The 20,979-nt window shown below is 32.5% G+C and overlaps 2 protein-coding genes across 7 annotated transcripts; one reads left to right on the top strand and one right to left on the bottom strand.

Annotated features, from left to right (window-relative positions):
• The first annotated feature begins 8,764 nt into the window (after positions 1-8,764).
• On the top strand, positions 8,765-11,332 carry GDC1 (Ankyrin repeat family protein). Its single transcript, XM_039047485.2, has 2 exons — positions 8,765-9,210; positions 10,935-11,332. Exons 1-2 carry the CDS (start codon positions 8,962-8,964, stop codon positions 11,190-11,192), a joined length of 507 nt encoding a protein of 168 aa, XP_038903413.1. The 5' UTR covers positions 8,765-8,961; the 3' UTR covers positions 11,193-11,332.
• A 1,485-nt stretch (positions 11,333-12,817) lies between these two features.
• Positions 12,818-18,388, bottom strand: LOC120091509 (uncharacterized). Of its 6 annotated transcripts, none has more exons than XM_039049577.2 (11): positions 18,079-18,388; positions 17,925-17,989; positions 17,755-17,821; positions 16,876-17,056; positions 16,345-16,457; positions 16,102-16,180; positions 15,692-15,720; positions 14,465-14,558; positions 14,107-14,196; positions 13,757-13,946; positions 12,818-13,274 (listed from the first exon to the last, which is right to left on the bottom strand). In XM_039049577.2, exons 4-11 carry the CDS (start codon positions 17,020-17,022, stop codon positions 12,886-12,888), a joined length of 1,131 nt encoding a protein of 376 aa, XP_038905505.1. In that variant the 5' UTR covers positions 17,023-17,056; positions 17,755-17,821; positions 17,925-17,989; positions 18,079-18,388; the 3' UTR covers positions 12,818-12,885. The 6 variants fall into 6 exon arrangements, with proteins under 6 accessions (XP_038905505.1, XP_038905508.1, XP_038905509.1 ...); XM_039049580.2 differs by having other exon boundaries at positions 16,876-17,050; positions 18,079-18,315; XM_039049581.2 differs by having other exon boundaries at positions 16,876-17,050; positions 17,913-17,989; positions 18,079-18,313.
• Positions 18,389-20,979: the final 2,591 nt, after the last annotated feature.

Below are 20,979 nucleotides of genomic sequence, written 5' to 3' on the forward strand. Positions count from 1 at the left end.
AGACATAATTCATATATATATTTGGACATCTAAGGGGAAGTATTATAAACATTATAAAAATAGATGCCTAATACTTAATGTCCTAAAAGCGATGTGTCATTTTTCATATTGTTCACGTGTCTTGTAATAATTCATATTTGGTGTCTATGTAAGTCCACATCCTACTTGCCACTTTGCTTATAAATAGTGGCATTTGGTGGGTCTTAAAATTGTGCACATTGGTGAGAATAAAAAGAAATTTTCATATATTTCCTATTTCCATAAAATCATATTTTCTATTTCTATTATTTCTATTTCTATTAAATTATAATTTTAGTTATATTTTTATCATTTTATTATGTTTATATATATATGTTATAATTTCTTCTTATCTGTTGTGTTCCATTGTGCTCTCAATTTCATAATATTTTTAAATATATAAATATAGCAAAAAAATATTAGATATGATTTTTGTTTTTTATTATTTTAATTTTACTCTCTTTGGTGTATCAACATGTATTTAAGCATAATAATCAATATATTTTATGTTTGGTGCATCAATTAACTGATATACTATATATTTGATATATTGGTCTGGTGATATACTTTACATCTTGGTAGATTGGTCAATTTATACGATTGATACACCGAATTTACTATTCATTATGCAAAACTTAGTCAACAATTGCTCGTACATTTGTTATTATTTGTGGATTTAATTTGAATCCTTATTTATATGTTTCAAGGTATTGTTTTCTATTACATCATCTTAAAATTATAATGGTTCAATTCGTTTTATTGGTAATCATTTTGAATGTATGTTTATAAATTATTGATACACCAATGATGAATTTGAATGACTTTAAAATGAGTATTGATATATTACTGATGATGATCTACTTGAAATTAATTTTTAACGACTACTTATTTTCTAATGATATATCATGGTTAAATTTAAAATAAAATTTGCATGAGTGATGTAAACTATTGATACACCAATGCATTACTTAGTATTGCATTTTGAATGTATAATGATATATTATTGACACATTAAAGATGTACTTGAAATGCATTTTGGACTAATCTCAAAATAAAATTAGAGTACCAATGTTATATTTTATGTATATATATCATTTTGAATTATATACTTCATATTTTGTATATCAACAGTATTATTAATAATTATCTTTATCAGTAAATTTGATTTATTAGTCTATTCATATATGAAATATGAAGTATATACATTCTATCATTGATAAGCCAAATTAGATGTAACTTACATGCTATCAAAATCATATTAAAATTTCACAAATATAACAAATTCATTGATATACTTTATATTGACACAATTAATGCAATTAAGATATACCATAAAAATTAGATAACATATTTAAAAACATAATAAACATAAAGCAAAAACCTAAACCATCAAAATTGAATCAATTAAATGAAAACAACTTCATATCAAAACGAAACAAAAAAAAAAACAAGAACAACTTCCGCCATGACACAATTAAAATTGTGGTATATCATTTGCATAAATGATATATTTTATATAAAGTATATAAGCTAACTCAGAAGTAAAAAATAAATATATTAATTGACCAATATATTACAATAAAGTCCATCAGTTGATTTATATACGTCAAGTAGAGTATATTAATTGACTAATATACAAAATATAAAGTAAATTAGATATATATATCCGTTGATCCACAATTAAGGGTAAAATTGGAATAATAAAAAGAATGAAAAATCATATTTCAAAATTTTTTTAATCATATTTGCAATTTTAGAAAACGATTGCTATATTTCTAAATACCAATATATATATATATATATATATGAAAATTATTTCAAATGGTAAAACTGTTGAAAATATTTACAAGATATAATAAAATTTTTGAACTATCAATGATAGACGCTGATAGACATTGATAGACTTCTATCGGTGTCTATTAATATCAGTGATAGACACTAATAGAAGTCTATCAATGTCTATCCTTCTATCAGTGTCTATCAACGTCTATCATTGATAGTTCTAAAAATTTGCTATATTTTGTAAATATTTTAGATTATTTTTCTATATTTTAAAACAACTCATATCTATATGTATATATATATAGATACATATGTATGTATGCATATATACATATGTATGTATGCATATATATACATATATACAAATTCTCCTAGTTAAAAGTAGTCACACGCAAGGTAATGTCATCTCTAAGCAATTTCGTTTAAACAGACCACAGGTCCACACAACGAGGCAAGATGTCAAAGGGCTGGCGAGTCGTAACACAAGGTCTCTAGAGTGCACAAAAAACTCTTGGAAAAGTAAGAATTTGGAAAAGGAGAGTGATAGTACCTAAAATACGTTATCTCATGCAGATTAACTTGAGATCACTATACTATTTGATGTATTAAATTGATTATTTTATAGGCATCGAGCAATTTGGAGGTAAAATCAAGTGTGAGGGAGAAAACAGAGCTAAAACAAATCAATTCGGAGCTCTAATAAAGTAACTAGGTCAAAAAGGCGTAAGAATATCAAAATGTCCCTAAAGGTGATAACACAAAAATTGTGTTATTTTCCTCTTCTTAATTCTAGGTCGTTACTATGTTTAATGTGTTTATTTAGTGATTTTATAGGTATTGAGCATCTTGGAGATAGAATCAGTTGTTATGAGCTATTCGGGATTAATTTGGAGCAATTAGGAGCTAATTTGAGCAACCAGGCTTCAAAAGAATGTGAAAGGACAAAAATGTCCCTGGACGGAGAATTGTGCAACGCTACAAGGAAGTAGCTGATCGATGCTAAAGAAACAGGACAATGTCGCAACGCTACATGTAGCATTTTGCGACGCTCTAAATTGGTGACGGACGAGTACGCGCGAGGTAGGGCAGCATCGCGACACTGTAGTATAAATATTTGTCTTCGAGCTTGCTGACAGTACTTTTGAGTTTCAGCAAGACAACCTCCATAGGCAGCAAGTTTGAGCGCTTTCAGCAGAAGTCTTTACTCGAGGCAGAGACTAGAACTGACTTGCAAAGTCTGAGTGATCTTGTTGCTCAGCTTGCAACTTCAGTTCGGAGGTCGGGCGTGTCGTTGCCAGATCATTCCTTTGATTTTTCAGAGACTTAGAGGCATGAGGTAGTCTACGTCGGCATGGTGGAGGAGGAGAAACCACTTCCTAGAGGTTCGTGTCCAGGTTTGACTTTGGAGTTCTTAATTTATGAACTTGCTAATAGCTCTCTTTAGTTTCAGCAGGATGTTCAAGCTCAGCTGCAAGGCATGATCGACCAAGTTGCCCAGCTGATAGAGGTCGTGTAGAGATTTAAGAGCGTGCCAGAGCAACCAATCGTTTGTACCTCGAAGTCGGAGTTCCTTGTGGAGTGCTACTAGTCTAGTGATGATGAGGATGTCACTCCATGCTTGCCAGTTTGTGAGGTTAAAGAGGATTCTGCACCTAAATTCGATGAGATCCAGGTGATAGAGTTAGAGGTCAAATGACTTCGCCCTGTTCTGACTTCTGGTATTCGTATATATTCGAGCTTTATTCCTCTAGTCCTCATAAATCTGTTGAGTTTTTTTTTTCTTTCAACTCTTTAAAGTCATTTGAGTCTTTCGATTCTTCCTTTTTACCATTTTTTTCCTAATTCCAAAAAACCAAAATTCGACTTGTCTGGTTCTCTTCAAAAGATGAGAAGCCTTATAGCCTTACCAGGCTATATTGACTCATCTAAGAAAGGACCAGAGAAATACGAGAATTTCTTTGTACCTTGACAGAGGACAGGTCACGTCGAGCAATTGGCGTTAAAAGTTTGTCCTTCCTGGAGGGAGTCAGGTGAAAATTTTACTGCTTTCTAGTTTAACTTCTTGTTTTTCTTTTGTAGGTTCTTTCCCTCTGCCCTAAAGAAGAAGAAGATCAATTTAAGACAGTCTTCTTACCACCATCAGGGGAGGTTTTCTATTCCTTTGACTCTTATTTTATTGGGCTTAGATTAGAGATACATTGAGGACAATGTATCATTTTAAGTTGGGGGTGGGGTGTGTTGTGACTGTTGAAGTCCTTGAGCATTGTGCTCAGACGATGTTTGTGTGTTTAAAATGCTTGTTTGCTCTCTTGCTTGGTTTGTTATGATGAGTAGTAGATGACACATTCTTTTTGTGATTAAGTCTGCATGAAACTATTTTTAAAGAGCATGATCATGATTTTTAGCCTGTTTTAAAAAAATTTATTACCTCTCATGCATCTTTAAGACCCTTGTCCAATGAAATTAGGTCTTGCATGCTTAGAGTTATATTATTGGGCTTATATTTTTGTTGTCATCCCAAAAAGTCTAGGAGATACATGTTAAGTGACTGAAAGCTCAACCTAGTAATGCATGCCTAAATTTTTTCTAAACTCTTATTTTGTATTGTAAAAGCCAAGTGTAGAGTAAATAAAAAGCAAGTTTGTAAAAGGCGAAACATGTTGTAAAGTAAAATCGAGTTTGTATATTATTTTTTAAGGGGATTACTCCTCTTTCTTGAGGTTATGATTAACTTGGAGTGGCTATGACACCTATAGTTTTCCTCTGAGCTAAAGTACCCCGAGGAATGAGTAAGCTTAGTTACCTTGTTAGGAGACATTGCTCTTAGTTGGATGACCTGCATAACACTCGTGTGGGCAAGCCAAAATGAAGATGACGTGTCTAGATAAGGTTTTCTTTTTTGTGTAAAGTAAAAAAAAAAATGAAAAAAATGAAAACAATAAAATAAAAGTTTGGTTTCTTTAAGTGTGTCATTACATTGTTGAGTCTAGGAAGATTGGCTCTTGAATCTTCGAGCTAGTGTAGAGGAAAAATGAATTGAGAGCCTTATAAAACCATTTCGTGTTTTGCGAGCTTAACTAGTAGGGTTTTACACTCATGCAAGAATAAGTTTAGAATCATTTTTAAATGTGCTTCATTGATTGATTGTAATCTATTTTATTTTTAATTGCAAATCTCATCCTTATAGACTGTTGAGACTAGAGTAACACCCTTTGTTATTGAGCAAGCATAATTTTTTGTGTGAATGTGTGTTTCTAGCTTGCTTGAGGATGATCAAGAATTAAGTTGGGGGTGTTTGATAGCACAAAAAATGTGTTATTTTCCTCTTCTTAATTCTAGGTCGTTACTATGTTTAATGTATGATTTTACAGGTATTGAGCATCTTGGAGGTAGAATCAGTCATTATGAATTGTTCAGGGTTAATTTGGAGCAATTAGAAGCTAATTTGAGCAACCGAACTTCAAAAGGACGTGAATGACAAAAATACCCCTGGATGAAGCATTGCAACATTGCAAGGAAGTAGCTGATCGATGCTGAAGAAACAGGGCTGCGTCACGATGTTCCGGATTGGTGCGTGCGAGGCAAGATAGTGTCACGACACTGCAACACTGTAGTATAAATATTTGTCTTCGATTTAGGGCAGAAGACATCACCCCCATTCTGGCTTCCAGTTGATTTCCCTCTCTCTTCTCTCTTCCACTTTCTTCTTTGGGTGTTTCCTTGGTAGTTATTCGTGTAGATATCGAATTGTAGCTTATCATCCTCCATGGGAAGGTAAGATTATGGTTTCTTAGTTTAGGGATTTGGAGAACTCAACGTTATTTTGGGAGATTATGATTTTATGATGTATACGAACTTGTTTATGGGTTTTAATCCGAATTTAATGTTTATGAATTGTATGATTTAATTGTTGATCGATGACCAATGATTCTATTAAGTAATTTGAATGCTAGAGAGATAACATGTAATATGTGACATTTAACTATAGGTTAATCTCAATGGAAGCAAAGGTTAGTTAGGCTTGAGATTTTTTTGCTTGAATAGTATTGCTCCTATCAACGTAGAAAGAAACCATATTGAATGTTTAATTAGAAATTGGAAGTTAAATACTCATCTTAACATCATCCCTAGAACTTAATGTAATTTGTCAATTTGTATGGAGTGGATTCGTTTTCTGTGCATTTCGATTAATTAGATAATTATGACTATTTGTTGGGATTCCAATCAATTGGGCTAAGCATAATCAAGAAGTTTAAGTCATAAGTCGGTCAAATGATCTAATTTACATTGGGTAAATCCATTCCTCTAAGCTAAGACATCTCGATTAATTGTGTTTCTATTTTTACTTTTACTTTATTTCTTTTATACACTTTTCTATTTCATCCACAACAAACGCCCCCCCCCCCCCCCCCCCCCCCCAAATTTTACCTCTTTAACTAAAAGCGAGTTTCGATGAACTAATCTTTTGCGCTTTCTTGAGGTTTGACCCTAGACTTGTCGCTTGTACTACCAATTAGTATAAGTAGTTCATTCGATGATTTATAAATATTATTTTTGTAGCAAGGGTTTACGGGCAACGGTAAACTCTGGGTTTAGGACAGCACTGCAGCGTCATCATGGTGTTAGAAAACAGAATCGACACATTGGACTGGGGTGGCGCCGTTGCGCGGCTATAAAATGTCACCTTTGTAATTAGGTTATAATTTTTTATCCGAGTGTCTGTTTTAAGCAAATGACCACGTATATTCTTCATTTTTTCACCCTCTATCCATCTACAATATTAGTTTTAAGATTTTCTTTGGTCTTTCTTATGTAATCAAGGTAAATGAATCGAGACTTAGGTAAGTTTTTCTAGCTTAGAATTAGGATAAAATCCATTTGAATTGATTTGAAGAATTTATATTTTAATTAATTGTTTACTTGTTGGTCTTAAATGCATTAAACTTTATGCTTTGAATCTACAAATGGTTTGATCACCCATCATCTTTTCATTGTTAAGCTAGAGATTCATAATTGGTGTATGACATATAACATTGCACTAATCGTCGAGTAGCAAAAATCAAAGCATGCTTGTGTGTGGATTGATAGGTTGTTTAGGATAGCCCGTTTACAATATTGCATGTTAGAGTTGGCAATATTTGTTTAAGGTTTGTTTTGTTCTCCTTCAGCAGGTGTCTATTGGAATGTCTCAGCATGTTGCTTTTGTTAAGATGCATATTCTGCAGATTTATAGTTTCCTTATTGGGAAAATATGACTGTTTATTCTCTTCAATTGAGTTTTCTTTTTGTTGCATTCAAAATATTTTGTTAGGTTTTTTTTTTTTTTTTTTTTTCTACATTCCTTTGTACATATTTAAGAGTTTTATTTGTGATTGCTAGGGTTGGTGATTTTGGAAAAGAAGATCATTGTTGTCATTGTTTTGTGAGGTCTATCAGAATTGCAGTGTGTGGCCTTTTTCGTGGAGGCTGTGTGTTTTGTATCTCGTTAGCTCTCATTTAGAAAATACTAATTGAGTTTACATATATGTTGAGAGGGATTTTCTATCTTAAGAGGAGCCTAAGTTCATAACATGGAGCAAGCTTCACTAGAAGATAGAAAGATAAACTAATTGGTGGATAGAAATCTTACACTTAGGAGGAGCCTAGGTGTCAGTCTACTAATGTACTCGTATCTAAGAGGATCCTAAGGTGAACTGAGGGGGAGTCTCGCATGTAGGGGGAGCTTAAGTGTCAATTCAAGAAGTCAAACTTTTCGTGTGTCAGTATTACTGTCTTTTCTTTATAGATAAGTACTACATTGTAATTACTTTAATTTACATTATTGGGTTTATCTTTCTTAGGCACACTGCCCCTAGATATAGGTGTATTTCACCGAACTGGATTACCAATTTTTGTGTTACATCTGAGTCTCTGATCTCTACATTTATCTGTATTGTCCTGCAAAGTGATACAACATTGTTTTTAAAATATGTGATTGTGTGCTAGATTACCTTTCTATTTTTTATTATATGATTGGTTTAATTCAAAAATGAAATCGATTGATAACTTAGGTTATCCAAGTCTAATCGACTTAGTGAAATCCCTTAGGCTTAATACAAATGGGAGATTTTTATGGACACTACCGAACCAAATTAATTGAGTATCTAGTTTAATTAAGAATTTAATCAATCAATTAGGGCGCTTGTGACTGTGATTGCGGTAAGTAGGCAAAGCACATGAAATAACAAATAAAATCTTTGGTGTTTATATGATAAATTAATCAAATGGGTGAATTTGATTTCCAAAGCTAGACTTTTTCTCAATTCAATAATTCATTTTACAATTATCACTATTTACATTCTTGCAATTTATTCACCATTGCAATCACAACTAAATCTCCCATTAATTACATTAAGAACTTTTTACATCAAGAACTTTGAATCACAATTAAAGAAAAACATGAACGCTTTTTGAGGATCGACCCGACCAACTATTACTATAGTTTTAGATTTAGTTCATAGTTTATAAATATTATTTAGTAGGACTTGAGAGGATTCAACACCCTTATTGGACTTGTTAAATTGAGAAAGAAAGAAAAAAAGTAACATAAGAAACATAGATGATATAAAATATTTTTTTTGGCAACTCATCTCCAATTAACAAACATATCTTTGTAAGAAATATTTAAGTACAACCTACATGCATTTCTAAGCACCATTGTGAATATATAGATATATACATCCATATACATCCACATATATATATATGTTTGATAAATAATAATTTGTAATTGAACACTTGAATGTGATACAAGAATGAGCGTAGATCGAGAGGCACCAATTATTTTTCTCTTTCCTATAAGTTAATTAAAAATCAACTCATCCAAAAGTAACAAATCGAATAAACACTGCCTTTAAATTTCATCAATAATTTTAAGTATAATTCATGTTAAATTCTTTTTAAGCATAAAGTTTAGTGTTCATCACTGGTGCCATTAGAGAGATGGCTTGGAGATTTCATCACTGTCAAGGATTCATCCAACGTCCAAGATCTTCTGAAAACAGTTACCCACAATCCTTACATACCCATTGGCCCACCGGATACCGAGTGGATGGATAGAACCTGTAAGATTGCGAGAGCAAAATCACATTTTCCTCTTACAAAACTTGCACAAACTCAGCCATGGCTTCCCTCTCCTGTACTAACTCCATGAATCTCACCCCAAGATCCTTTAATTCTCGCCCTCCATTCAAATTGAGTTCCCAATTTCTTGGTCTTCAATCTAACCTCCGATGGGTCTCACCCGTCGCCATTGGACCCTCCAATGGTTCTAGAGCAACGTGCTGGTTCAATTTAAGGCAAAATGCCGAAGGTGCAGGCATTTATGGTAGCCAGTCCCGAGATGACTTCAACCGAGACGATGTTGAGCAGGTTCTTTTACTAATTACTCTCTTCTTTCTTCGTTTTTTTTTTCTGGGTTTCTTGTTATTGTCTTTGGGAGCTGTGATTCTTGAAGAGCCGGTGTTTTCTGTTTCATTGCTGGTTTGGGGATGATTCTTATGATTTTGGAAGTTGAAATGGTTCTTACTCTCTTGCTGTTTTGATTTCCTTAGAAGTACTGTGGATTTTTAATGGCTCCTTAGTAGTGAAGCTAGATGAAGGGATTTAAATTACGAGATTTTTGTACAGAAGACCCTCTTCCAACTCCGATAATGTGGAATGACTTACTCCTAAAAATCTAATAAAACTAATCTTTTGCTTATGTATACTTAACTACTTGGAACTCAAAATCGTGTTTAGGACGTCTCACCCATCGTGAAATGGTTGTAGTCCTAGCTCAATGTTATGTCAATTGTGATTTTATATCGTATTCATATCGTGATGTTTATGGGTGAGACATCCCTAATGCAATATTGAGTTCTAGACGGTTAAGTACTACGTGACGTAAGTAAAATGTTAGTTTTTATTGATTTTTTAAGAGTAAGACATTCCACATTAACACGGCTGGGAGAACATCATCCATATAAAAATCCATTTATATTGGTCAATCGTAAGAAAAGTCTCTGTGATATGAGATTGTGAGGAAGGGGGACCTTAAAGTTTATAACCAACCTCATAACTTGTGAATTTGTGTAACAAGCTCTCCTTTCACATAATGAAACTAAAACAAGGTGTCCCATTGCCATTATGAAAAGGGCGTAGAACTTCCTACTTCCCTCAAACAAAACTTGCAAACATTACTGATTTGCTCTAGCCTGTAGGTAAGGGAAGAATCAAAAGTGTCTTCATTGTGCTTCTTTTGCTTTGAAAATGTGCTGAATCACCTTTCTATGGTTTAAAAACTCGACCAAATCGCATTTTCCTTACAAGCTCTCAACCCTTTTTTAAGCACTCACAAAATCAACCCAAACAGACTCTAGTTCTTAGTATGTAACAAGAAGTGAGAAATTCATCCGATGAACTATGAAAATGTGCAAACATAATGGCTTGATTTGACTCGAATTGCAGTAGTCATGACTTTTGAGTTAAGATGACTCCAATTGTATTGAGCTTTCCAAATAGGTGTATCATGATGAACAATAATAGTAACCATCATGTGTTGGCCTAGTGGTAAATAAAAGACATTGAGTTTGATAAAGGATTAAGAGGGAATAAGTTCAATTCATAGTGGGCTACTACCTAAGATTTAATATCTTATGAGTTTCCTTGACACCCAAATGTTGTAGGATTAAGCGGGTTATCCTGTGATATTAGTCAAGATATATATAAACTGGCCTGAATGTTCACAAATATCAAAAAAAGAAAAAAAAAATGATGAACGATATTCTAACATGTTGCTATCTCAAATTAGATACCAAAGAAGTCCACTTTTGATGTTCTTAATCCAATCATTCATTATATGTAAACTCAACTAGTTTATGATAGCATGTCTGATATAATTAGTTTGTGTATCATGGTATTGAAGTTACAACTTGTCACATATTCTATACAATAGAATCTTATCCTAAGTATTCATACTAAAAGTGAGATTATGTCGATACTTCTCGAGTCAACTGTGGATACCAAAAACTCAGAACCATGACATTGACAACATTCATAGAAACAAGTTTCAAAGGAAAAAGGAGGACTGAGAAGTGAACATTTTGTTTGTGCAGTATTTTAACTACATGGGAATGCTGGCTGTAGAGGGCACATATGACAAAATGGAAGCTCTTTTGAGCCAAGACATTCATCCAGTGGACATTTTGCTGATGCTGGCTGCCTCAGAAGGGGACAAACCAAAACTTGAGGAGCTATTGAGAGCTGGAGCTAATTATGATGTGAAAGATGTAGATGGTCGAACTGCCATTGATAGGGCACCTAATGAAGAAATTAAGGATTTTATTCTTAATTTGTCTGTTAAAAATGCATGATTTGGTTGGGAGTGGCTCTGTTTTGATAGGTTAGAAAGAGGTTTAAGATTTGTATTTTCACTGCCTTCTGATGTTAATCATATTGTATTAAGATCGAACACCTGTTTCCATTAATTAAGGAATGGCTTGGAGATGTAAAATCTTGTTTATAGATGTTTTAGTGTTTTGAGACTTGCATTATTTTTAAAATTTTGTTTTTAATATCTTAAAAGTGATGGAAATTGAATGGTTGAGGCCTTGTTTTTCTAAACATCTCATTTTTCTTTAAAATTAAGTCTATTTTCTCTCAATTTCTTACCACGATTTACATCTTTGTTAAGTATATGAGTTGAATTCTTTGCCAAATTTCAAAAACACATAGAAACTTTTAGAAACTATTTTTTGTAGTTTTCAAATTTGATTTAGTTGTTGAAAATATTACAAAAAAAAAAGAAGAAAATCAAGAAATTTAGAAATGGAAAAAGTGTTTATAGACTTCATTTTAAAAAACAAAAAATCGAATAGTTACCAAATTGGGCCTAAGGGATCATTTGATATGATTTGGTTTTTAGTTTTATGTTTTTGAAATTTATGTTTGTTTCCTTTTAATTATCAATTATGGTTTTTACCTTTGTTACAAACACACTTGAATTCGTAATCAAATTATATTTTTAAAATTTTAAAAACTTAATTTGATTTGTTAAAACATCAGTAGAAAATAAATACAATTCTATATAGAATTTAATGTTTATGAGCTTAATTTAAAAAAAATACAAACAAAAGAAAAAAAACAAATTATTTTTAAATGAGGGTGAATTTTTTTCTTCGAACAATTAGGATTTTGTTGAACTTTTTAACTTGTGAGATTTGGAGATTTGAACGAAGAATTTTTCATGAATAAAAACATCCAAATATGATCGAGAATGTTAATGAAATCATAGATAAGTTTAGAAAACAAGAACATTATCAATTAGGAACAAGTATCAATTAGACAGAATTGGTTTTCTAACCAAACTACCACCGAACCGACTATGATCGATTTAGTAAATATTCAAACCGACCTCAACCTTCGAGAAGGTCGGTCAGTTTAGTTGGTTTTATTCTTTATTTTTTTTTTTTTAAATTTTCCTGATTTGAAAATTTTCCAAACTATCAATCAATCCCTCTCCTTTTCTGACTCACCAAGGACTATTCAATTTTTTTGGTCTATCATGTTCACCCCTATTATCAATTAAATTTTAAACCATTTAACCGCACTATATAATTTACACAATAAAAATGATAATGTGAAAATTAATTTTTCCAAATAAGGCTGTCCAGTAATTTTCTCCAGTTTTCGTTTTCTTAGAGAATGCTAATAAGATCATAGACAAGTTTAAGAAACCAGAACATTATCTATTAGGCCTGTTCCGAGTAGTTAAAACCATTCAATAGGTTGCTACATAATTTGTAAGATAAAAGATGATAATGCAATAGACAAGTTTAGTAAACGATAACGGTATCAATTAAGCCAAACTAAGCCTAAATCAAGCAACAAAATTGGTTTGAACTCGAAAGTTCAAACTTGTTTTCATCTATCTATCTATAACCATACAATATTTTACAGCATTGCTCTAAAAAATTTATTAATAAACACTATTGAATGCTTTTTCATAAACAATGGCATAGTGCATTTTTAAAGAATATAACTGCTTGCAAAAATTCGTTCTACTGATTAAAATAGACTGCTTTTGGCTTTCCCACCAGTAAGCAGAGTGAAAAATGGATCCTCCTTTTCTACAATATCAGCTTTAGTTTCATTGAATTGAAACCCAACTGCACTAGATATAATCGGTTTGGGATGTTTTACTGAAACAAATGCTGGCCTCTTCCAGTTCAGTTTTTTTGTACCAACCATGGAAGGGCTTGAATTTACAAGAGAACTATCTTCTTGGGGCAAGAATGTCTTGCTCGAGGTCTCCACGGGACCGATCGAACCATCTTCGACAGGAATATCATTAACTCTTCCACGAGGGCTTCCCAGCAAATCGTGCTTACTCATTTTCATTAGATCAAGACCTTTCTCATTACTTTGATCTGCATCTGCCTGCTCAGATTCATCATCTACACCCAAAATGAGGTAATACGAGGAAACTAGAGTTTATTTTTCTTTTCAAGATAAGATGAAACTAAAGATCAAGACAGAACAAAGAATTAGAATATACAAAAATGGAGGTTATTAGATGTTCCTACTGTCCGACTGTTCACTTAGTAAACTCTACAGAAGTATAATTTATTACTGCAGCAATGCAATTGACAAAGAGAATATTTGATCCTTTTATTGAAAGATGAGGCCAAAGGAAGGAAAAAAGGATAAAAACAAATATTCAGCACCCCCTCCTCCAATGCACAGGAAAAAGAAAACACACACATATGATATATCTATTAAAGTGAATATATGCCATAATGAGTTTAGTTCAATGATAATTGGCATGACCTTTCTCTCTAGAGGTTGAAGATTTGATTCCCATCCCCGCAATTATTGTACTAAAAAAATGATGAATGTGTAAGGGGAGCCATGAGTATAAATACCATGAAAACCTTACCTTCAAGAAAAGATTTAAGTTTCTGATACCGCACAGCTGATGCAGCCAAAGAAACATTTGGCCCGACATGTTCTTCCTGATTCTTAGTTGCAACTTCTTGTTCTTTCTCTTGCAAAATAAATTTGTCTTTTTCCCAAACACACTCTAAGAGGACAAATTCATCATTTGTTGGGTAAAACTCTCTAAAGACCTGTAAAAAGATTGTAAAAGAATTTAAAAACTTCCATTTTGCGAAGATTGGAAAGGCAGCTGATATGAGAACCGTAGTGAAATAGCTTAAGAACCCCTTGGTTACGTAGATGCAAACCTTTGCAATTTGGAAAAAGAATGGAAGAGTGGAGCACATATACCTGAATTCCTTCCTGGTTTATTGTAACTACTTGCTTCTTTTTGGAGATAGACGAAACTGTGTTGAATACTGAAACAACATCGAGCAATATCTATACAACAGAAAAAAGAAACAAATGGACCACTGGTCAATGGGAATGCAAATTCATCATAAACATAGACTAACCGAACTTTGAAAATGGTTATGTTTCTACAGTCTCCATTGCAGAATAATGATAATGTGTTGTCAAGTTGTTATGCAATCCTTGGAAAAAAATTTGCAAGCATAGGCAGCTGTTAATTTACCAACCAAGAAAGATTACGGAAATGTTAAATGATTCCTATTTTTCTTAAATATTTAATAATAAAAATGGAACTTACTTGTTGAACTAATACCCGAATACGTGCCAGTAATGCCAAAATTACAAAGCAAAACCCTGTGAAAAATGTTCGAGCAAGCAAGATAGATATCTCACTATCAAATAGTCAAGGATGACATTTTGCATAATGAATATTTCTTTCTCCAAATTAGTTTCCATGCTCTGACAAATAAATTAACTCCAGGTAAGAAGAAATCATTTCAAGATAATTATCACCAATGCAAAAAAGTACTAAACATTGAACAATTGTGCATACAACAAAACATTGTTGTTATATACAACCATCTAAAATGTGTCAGACAAGATTTTAACAGCACCCAATTCAAGGCAATGGTGAAAATATTTTAGATGCAGAGATAGAAAACAACGCACATATTTTACATAGTTACCTTCTGAATGGGATTTGTTGTCTCACTATTAAACTTCTCACTCATATGCAGTCAATGACAAAAAGTTTGACCATGATGAATCTCAAGAATGTGCATAACACAACCAGGATATAGAAAACAAAAGTAGGTGGGTACAAGAATCCAAAAGGTCAAAATATATCAATATCGTCAAAAGCATTTTCACATACAAATATCTAACAGTGAAAGATGCTGGGGTGAGTCTCTGTACATTATTGATATAAAGTAAGATAGCTAACAGCTTCGCGTTTTATATTTAAGGATAGCATGAAGTTTGCATATCATATATTCCTTCTTTCTTTTTTTCTTTTTTTATAAAAACAGTAGCTTTCATTGAAAAAGAAAAAAAAGAAAGAATACACGGACAAACAAAAAACCAGCCCACAAAAAGGAAACTCCCTCTACAAGAAGGGATTCCAACTATACAAAATCATGTCTATAGGATAATTACAAAAGATCTTTGAGATCGAAGCCCAATGAGACACATGAAAATGAACCAAAGACAAAATCTCCCTAGCATCCCTCTCAAACCCCCTAAAACACCCTTCTAAAAAGATCTTCATATATTCCTGTCAGGTAGCTAAATGAACAAGTTAACCAAGTAAAGTAAGCCAGCTTTCATCAGTATAATGCAGGGCTTGCTTTCCATTTCCACTGTTGGACCAACAGTAATACTAATTGAATAGCTATTCAAGAACTCCACACCTTACACCACTTTAAAGATCCTCATGAAAACTATAATGAATTTGAGCAAACAGAAAGCAGCAAACTACACCACCAACATATCTTTAATACATTAGACCAATAGATAAAAAGGATACGTTGCTGCCTTAAAAATTGGCTCCACCATCTGCAAAAGGTTTGGAAAAACATCCCCTCAATATAATGTACAAAAGGGCAATTTATGATATAAAGTGAAAGTGATTTTCTAATTTTTGTAACTGTAGAATCGTTGCCCCTTGAAGTCAATAACAAGAATAACCCTTGATTGACCTCTCATGCAAAGTAAGGCCAACTACTAGAAAATATGAGTGAAAAAAATTGAACATCTAGCTTACATCAAGCAAGATAGTTTTAGTTAAATAATACCGTATCGTAGCTTTTTTTTCGTATAGGAATATATCATAATCTTTTTTAATCATAAGAATAAACAAATAGAAAGAGAATGAACATTTTATATAAATACTCCCAATTAGTGATACAAAGATGACAAATTCAAGAGAAAAATCACCTGTGACAGGAGGCGTGCAGCCCCCAGAAGCCGTTCCATGAAATTATATTTCCCAACTTCAGATTTCCTCCGTTTCAAACTGTAACAAAATAGAAGGTCAAAACAGAAGATCAAAGGAAAATGAATACATACATTTTTAGTCTAGTCATCTCTTTTTACACGAAAAAAATCATAAGGAGAAGGAACTCAAAATCAAATAACTTTATTCTTTCTTTTTTTTTTTTTAATGGAAAAATCAAATACCTTTCTAAAAAATGAATCTTTTGCTTAGGTTTCTTTCCATCGATAACTTGAAAGCAGGAACTTACCAACTCCTCCAACTTGGCAGCCTGTAAAAGTCTTAAATCTCTCCTTACCTAACATTTTATTGACGCAAGACAAAGTTACAAAGTATGGCAAAAGTCTCAAATTCTTCATCTAAATTTGATGAATTATTTCACCAACTACACTACGTATTTCCCATGAGATATTGTTTGTGAATCATAAATGTCCCCTTTCCTTTCAACTGGTGTAATCAATATTAAAATGTTTTCCACTTCTTGCTTACACGAACATATATTTACACAGATTAACATATACATATAAGAGCATAAGCAATATACTCCTACAAGAAAAAATTCCATGTATTTCTTTTCTTGCAGTTTAGTTTTCTTTCCTCACCAACCAAACAATAAACTAGAGCATTAAAAAAAAGAAAAGAAAAAAAAGAAAAAAAGTAAGTAATAAATAAATAAATAAATAAAACTCCATTAGAAAGGGGAAAAAGATGAACACCTGCAAAAGATATCGAAAATAGGAACTGCGACGGTGCTGGTTCTTGTTCTTATAAATCATTTTTTGTAGAATGCCACTTTCTAAATAGAGCTGGTCAAGCATGGATACTAACTTCTCCTGAACGTTAGCAGCTTCAGTAGAATCCATGGAATCTCCCGGATATTGAAATTACAACCTAAACCTAGGAATTAAAAACATGAAGTCCAATTGGAAAACATCACCAGAAATCTAACATCAATTAAAGCAGAAGAATTATTTGAACAATGATGAAGTCAAGGAAGGTGCATATTTTTAACGACCTAACTTCCTAAGACCTCTAACTGGGGTCATTATTACATGCATAGAAGTTCAAATCCAAAATCAACTAAAAATGACGATTTTAATTAGAAAATCATGAGCAAAACCAAAAACATCATCACATAAATGAGGACCCACATGAAACATCACGTAAACCCTGGTGACGCCAAGCATAGAACTAATCATAACTAACATTCATAATTTCATAACAGATCACATAAAAGTCATATCACATCAACGTAAATCTCACATTATCGTTCTAGTTGGCAAAAACCCTAAGGCGTTCTAGTTATAGTGTCACTTGGTTCAATTGATAAAATAATCTCCTTTTGACTCATAGAAACCTTGATCCAAACCCTAAAACACAAACAAAAGTTAACTTAAAACTTTAGGGCCTAAACTCATACCATAACTTCACCTTAAAAAAACCCTTAAACAACTTACCCAAATTGTTATTTGATTCAAAATTTCCTTCAAAACTCCAACAATGATTCAAACATAATATTATCGCCGAATTAAGAGTTAGAACCCAAATCACAGCAACCATGTTACATATAAAGGAAGCAGTGCATCGACACTTACCGTAAACTCGCTGGTAGTCCTTGATACGTGCCGGCCTTCGTGCCAAAAATCCTTCGAAATCAAGATTCTATGACCAGAACGAAGTGGGTAAATGAATGTCAGGCCAACAAGATTGTGGGTAATGATACCAACCAAAAAACTCAACCACTATAAACAACCAAGGCACTAACGCTGGACAAGTAAGCCCCAAAATCCACTGCCTTCTTTTCACGATCACTACACAGCGGCGGCGGCGCTGATCGGAGAGTTGTGTGGAATCCAAACCACAAATAAGAGAGAGAAAAGTAGAAAGAAGAGATCGAGTTAAAGAGAGAGAGATTCTACCCGCGGCGGACGACAGCGCAAACGTCTGGGCGGCAGCTCCCGGCGGTTACGGATGGCGAAACAGCGGCGACAGCGTCGACTGAGGTAAGCGGTGGCTGGTGGTGCTGTGTGGTGGAAGACAACGAGCGTAAGGGAAAGAATGCTGACGGCGACGGACTGGTCGGCCGGCGTGGGAGTGTGGAAGATGAGGTTTTTTCCTTGGCTTTCTCGTGCGTGCGATGGGCATATGTGAGAGAGGGGATTTTATTCGCACGAATGGCCCTATTTAAGGGCCAAATTTAAAAAGGTCATTTTTTAGAAAACTAATCGTAAACAAGAAAATATCAAAGTTTTAATTTAAAGTTTTAAAATAGTATTTAATTTTTTTAAAAAAAAATTAAAATGTAAATACATGATATAGCTTATACAAATGTTTTCTTTTCTGCTTCCTCAAAAAAAAAAAAAAAAAAAAAAAAAAAAAAAAAATCTTTGTAATAAGCGAAACAAAGACGGACTCATAGGTTAAATTATTTACATATAACCATAACTATCCTAAATTTCATATCCAATATAATAAAATTTGATGCCACAAGAAAAATAAGATAATATATATACACACATATATTTGTCCCACTAGGCTATTTTTTTTAACTCCTTCGAGATGAATCAAGCTTTTACACTTGTTCTTATGATACAAGTGACCGAATAAGGTTATGTAACAGTAGCGAGAATCAAGCAATAGTAGTTCTCCAAGGACTCGAAAAGGATTGAGTGGTGAGATTTTTTAGAATTTCCCTAAGGGAATGAGGCTTGATGGTTTTAAGAAGTGTTTGCCTCCAAATCAGTATTGAATCCTTCCTTACAAACTAAGATGAAAATAAGAGAGCTTTGATTTGGTCAAAGATTATGCAAATCTCGAGATTTCTACACAAGTTTTTCGTAAGGTCAAGTTACGACCACAACTTGGAAGCAATTTCTACACTTTCCAGCTTCACTACATTTTTCCATATAATAGAATTGCGGTTATGATTGGCTCAACTTTGATAGTTTTCTACAAACAATACAAAAACATAAAGACTAACTCAAAGTTTGACTTATTTTACATTCATTTTGCTTTACTTCACTAATCAAGGCTAAGAGTCTAAGACACACATGCTTGTCTTATTTTTACATAAAATCACTCATAGTCTTATAGAATATAACATTAAACGGCATACGCTTTTCGCCCAATAACTTAAGCTTTTAAGGCTAAATGATTCCCCTAAGGGAGAATTATCAAATAGCAAGAGGTAGAGCAAGTATCAAATAGAGAATGAGAAGTCACGAGTAGCGGGTGGTAAGAGCGAATAGTGAGATTTGATAGAATCACAAAGTTTCAAAATCATAATATGTTCGTTTGCTTAGTTTTTTTTTCTCTCTTTGTGTTATGAGTTTAATTCTTGTTTTTTTTTACATGCATGACTAGATGGCTCGAGTTCAAAATATTTTATCAATGATCACTTTTCTAGTCAAACTACGAGCCCATCATCACACAACGAGATTGCAAACAAGATTGTGAAAGAGCAACTAACATATTAGATTCAAAATTGAAAGTTCTTAGACATTCTTAAATGAATTATTTAACACTAAATTAAAATTTTAAACATATTTGATACAAATTTGAAAACTCAGGAATTAAAGTTGAATAAATTTCATATAAGTATAATTTTAAATGCATTGATATATAATATATTGGCTAAATAATAAGAAATATCCTAAACTTTGTATTTTATTTTTTTAAAAAAAAATCAAAAGTTTTAATAATACACTTAAACTTTCAAAGAAAAAGTTTTTTAAAAAATATAATTGCCGTTAATTTTAAATGGAAACCATTAATAATTTGAATTAAAAAATATCCTGAACTTTCAAATTTGTGTGTTATGAAAGTTTTTTTTACCGGTGAATGAATTAACATAAATTCTACAAAGCATAAAAAAAACTGATAACTGAAAGTTTAAGGTCGAAATTGATATAAACCTGACAAGTTTATAGATTAAAATTGATTTTTTTTTTCGTTTTTGACATTCTAAGGACATGACCAAGAATATATTTATCGTTAGTAATCCAAATTTTTTATCGGTTAAAAACGTTTTTGGTTCCTAAATTTTCATGAATGTAGCAAGTTGGTCCTTGAACTTAGTTGGTAACAATGTAGTCTATGTATTTTCAATTTTATAACAATATAGTCCCTGAACTTTAATAAATTTTTATTTAACCAATATACTTTATTTGTAACGATTTTGTCCCAAAGTGAGAAATATTATCAACATATTTAATGAAATTTTTTATAGATGTAGATGGACAAACTGATGGAAATCAGATTTATTTAAAAATTATAAAGACTAAGTCATTACGGGTTATAAAAGTTGACACTTAATTTTTATTATAGGGACTAGATTGTTAAAAATTTCAAAGTGTAGGGACTAAATTGTTATTTATTAAAGTTTAGAGACTAAATTGTCACAAATTTCCTCCTCAATTAATATTGATTTTTACTTGTTGGATATTTTATATATTTCTCACAAGTGAGGGGAGTATTAGATTAACTAAAACTTTTGGGTTGATTTAACAGACTCTGCATCTAAGGAAAAGTAGGGATTTATCCTCTGTGGGCTGAAACAGATTACATGATTCTTTTGAATTTTATTTGAAGTCCTAACCTGTGTTAATAACATTAGAGGTTTTCATCAACAAATCATTACTTTAGGCTTCTCTTTTAGTACACAAACCTGAAATTATATTGCTCACGGTCTGTCTTGTAATGCATGGTGAATCAACTTCTTTGGTGTTTGGCTTGAAAACCACTCTCCATGGATCAATGCTAATGAGTCAATGATTTAAGATCCCTTTAATTCCTTGTTTTTTCGTTTGTACTACTTGAAA

This window comes from Benincasa hispida, chromosome 11 (assembly GCF_027475165.1).
Source record: "Benincasa hispida cultivar pf3 chromosome 11, pf3_genome.v1.1, whole genome shotgun sequence".
Lineage (NCBI taxonomy): Eukaryota > Viridiplantae > Streptophyta > Magnoliopsida > Cucurbitales > Cucurbitaceae > Benincasa > Benincasa hispida.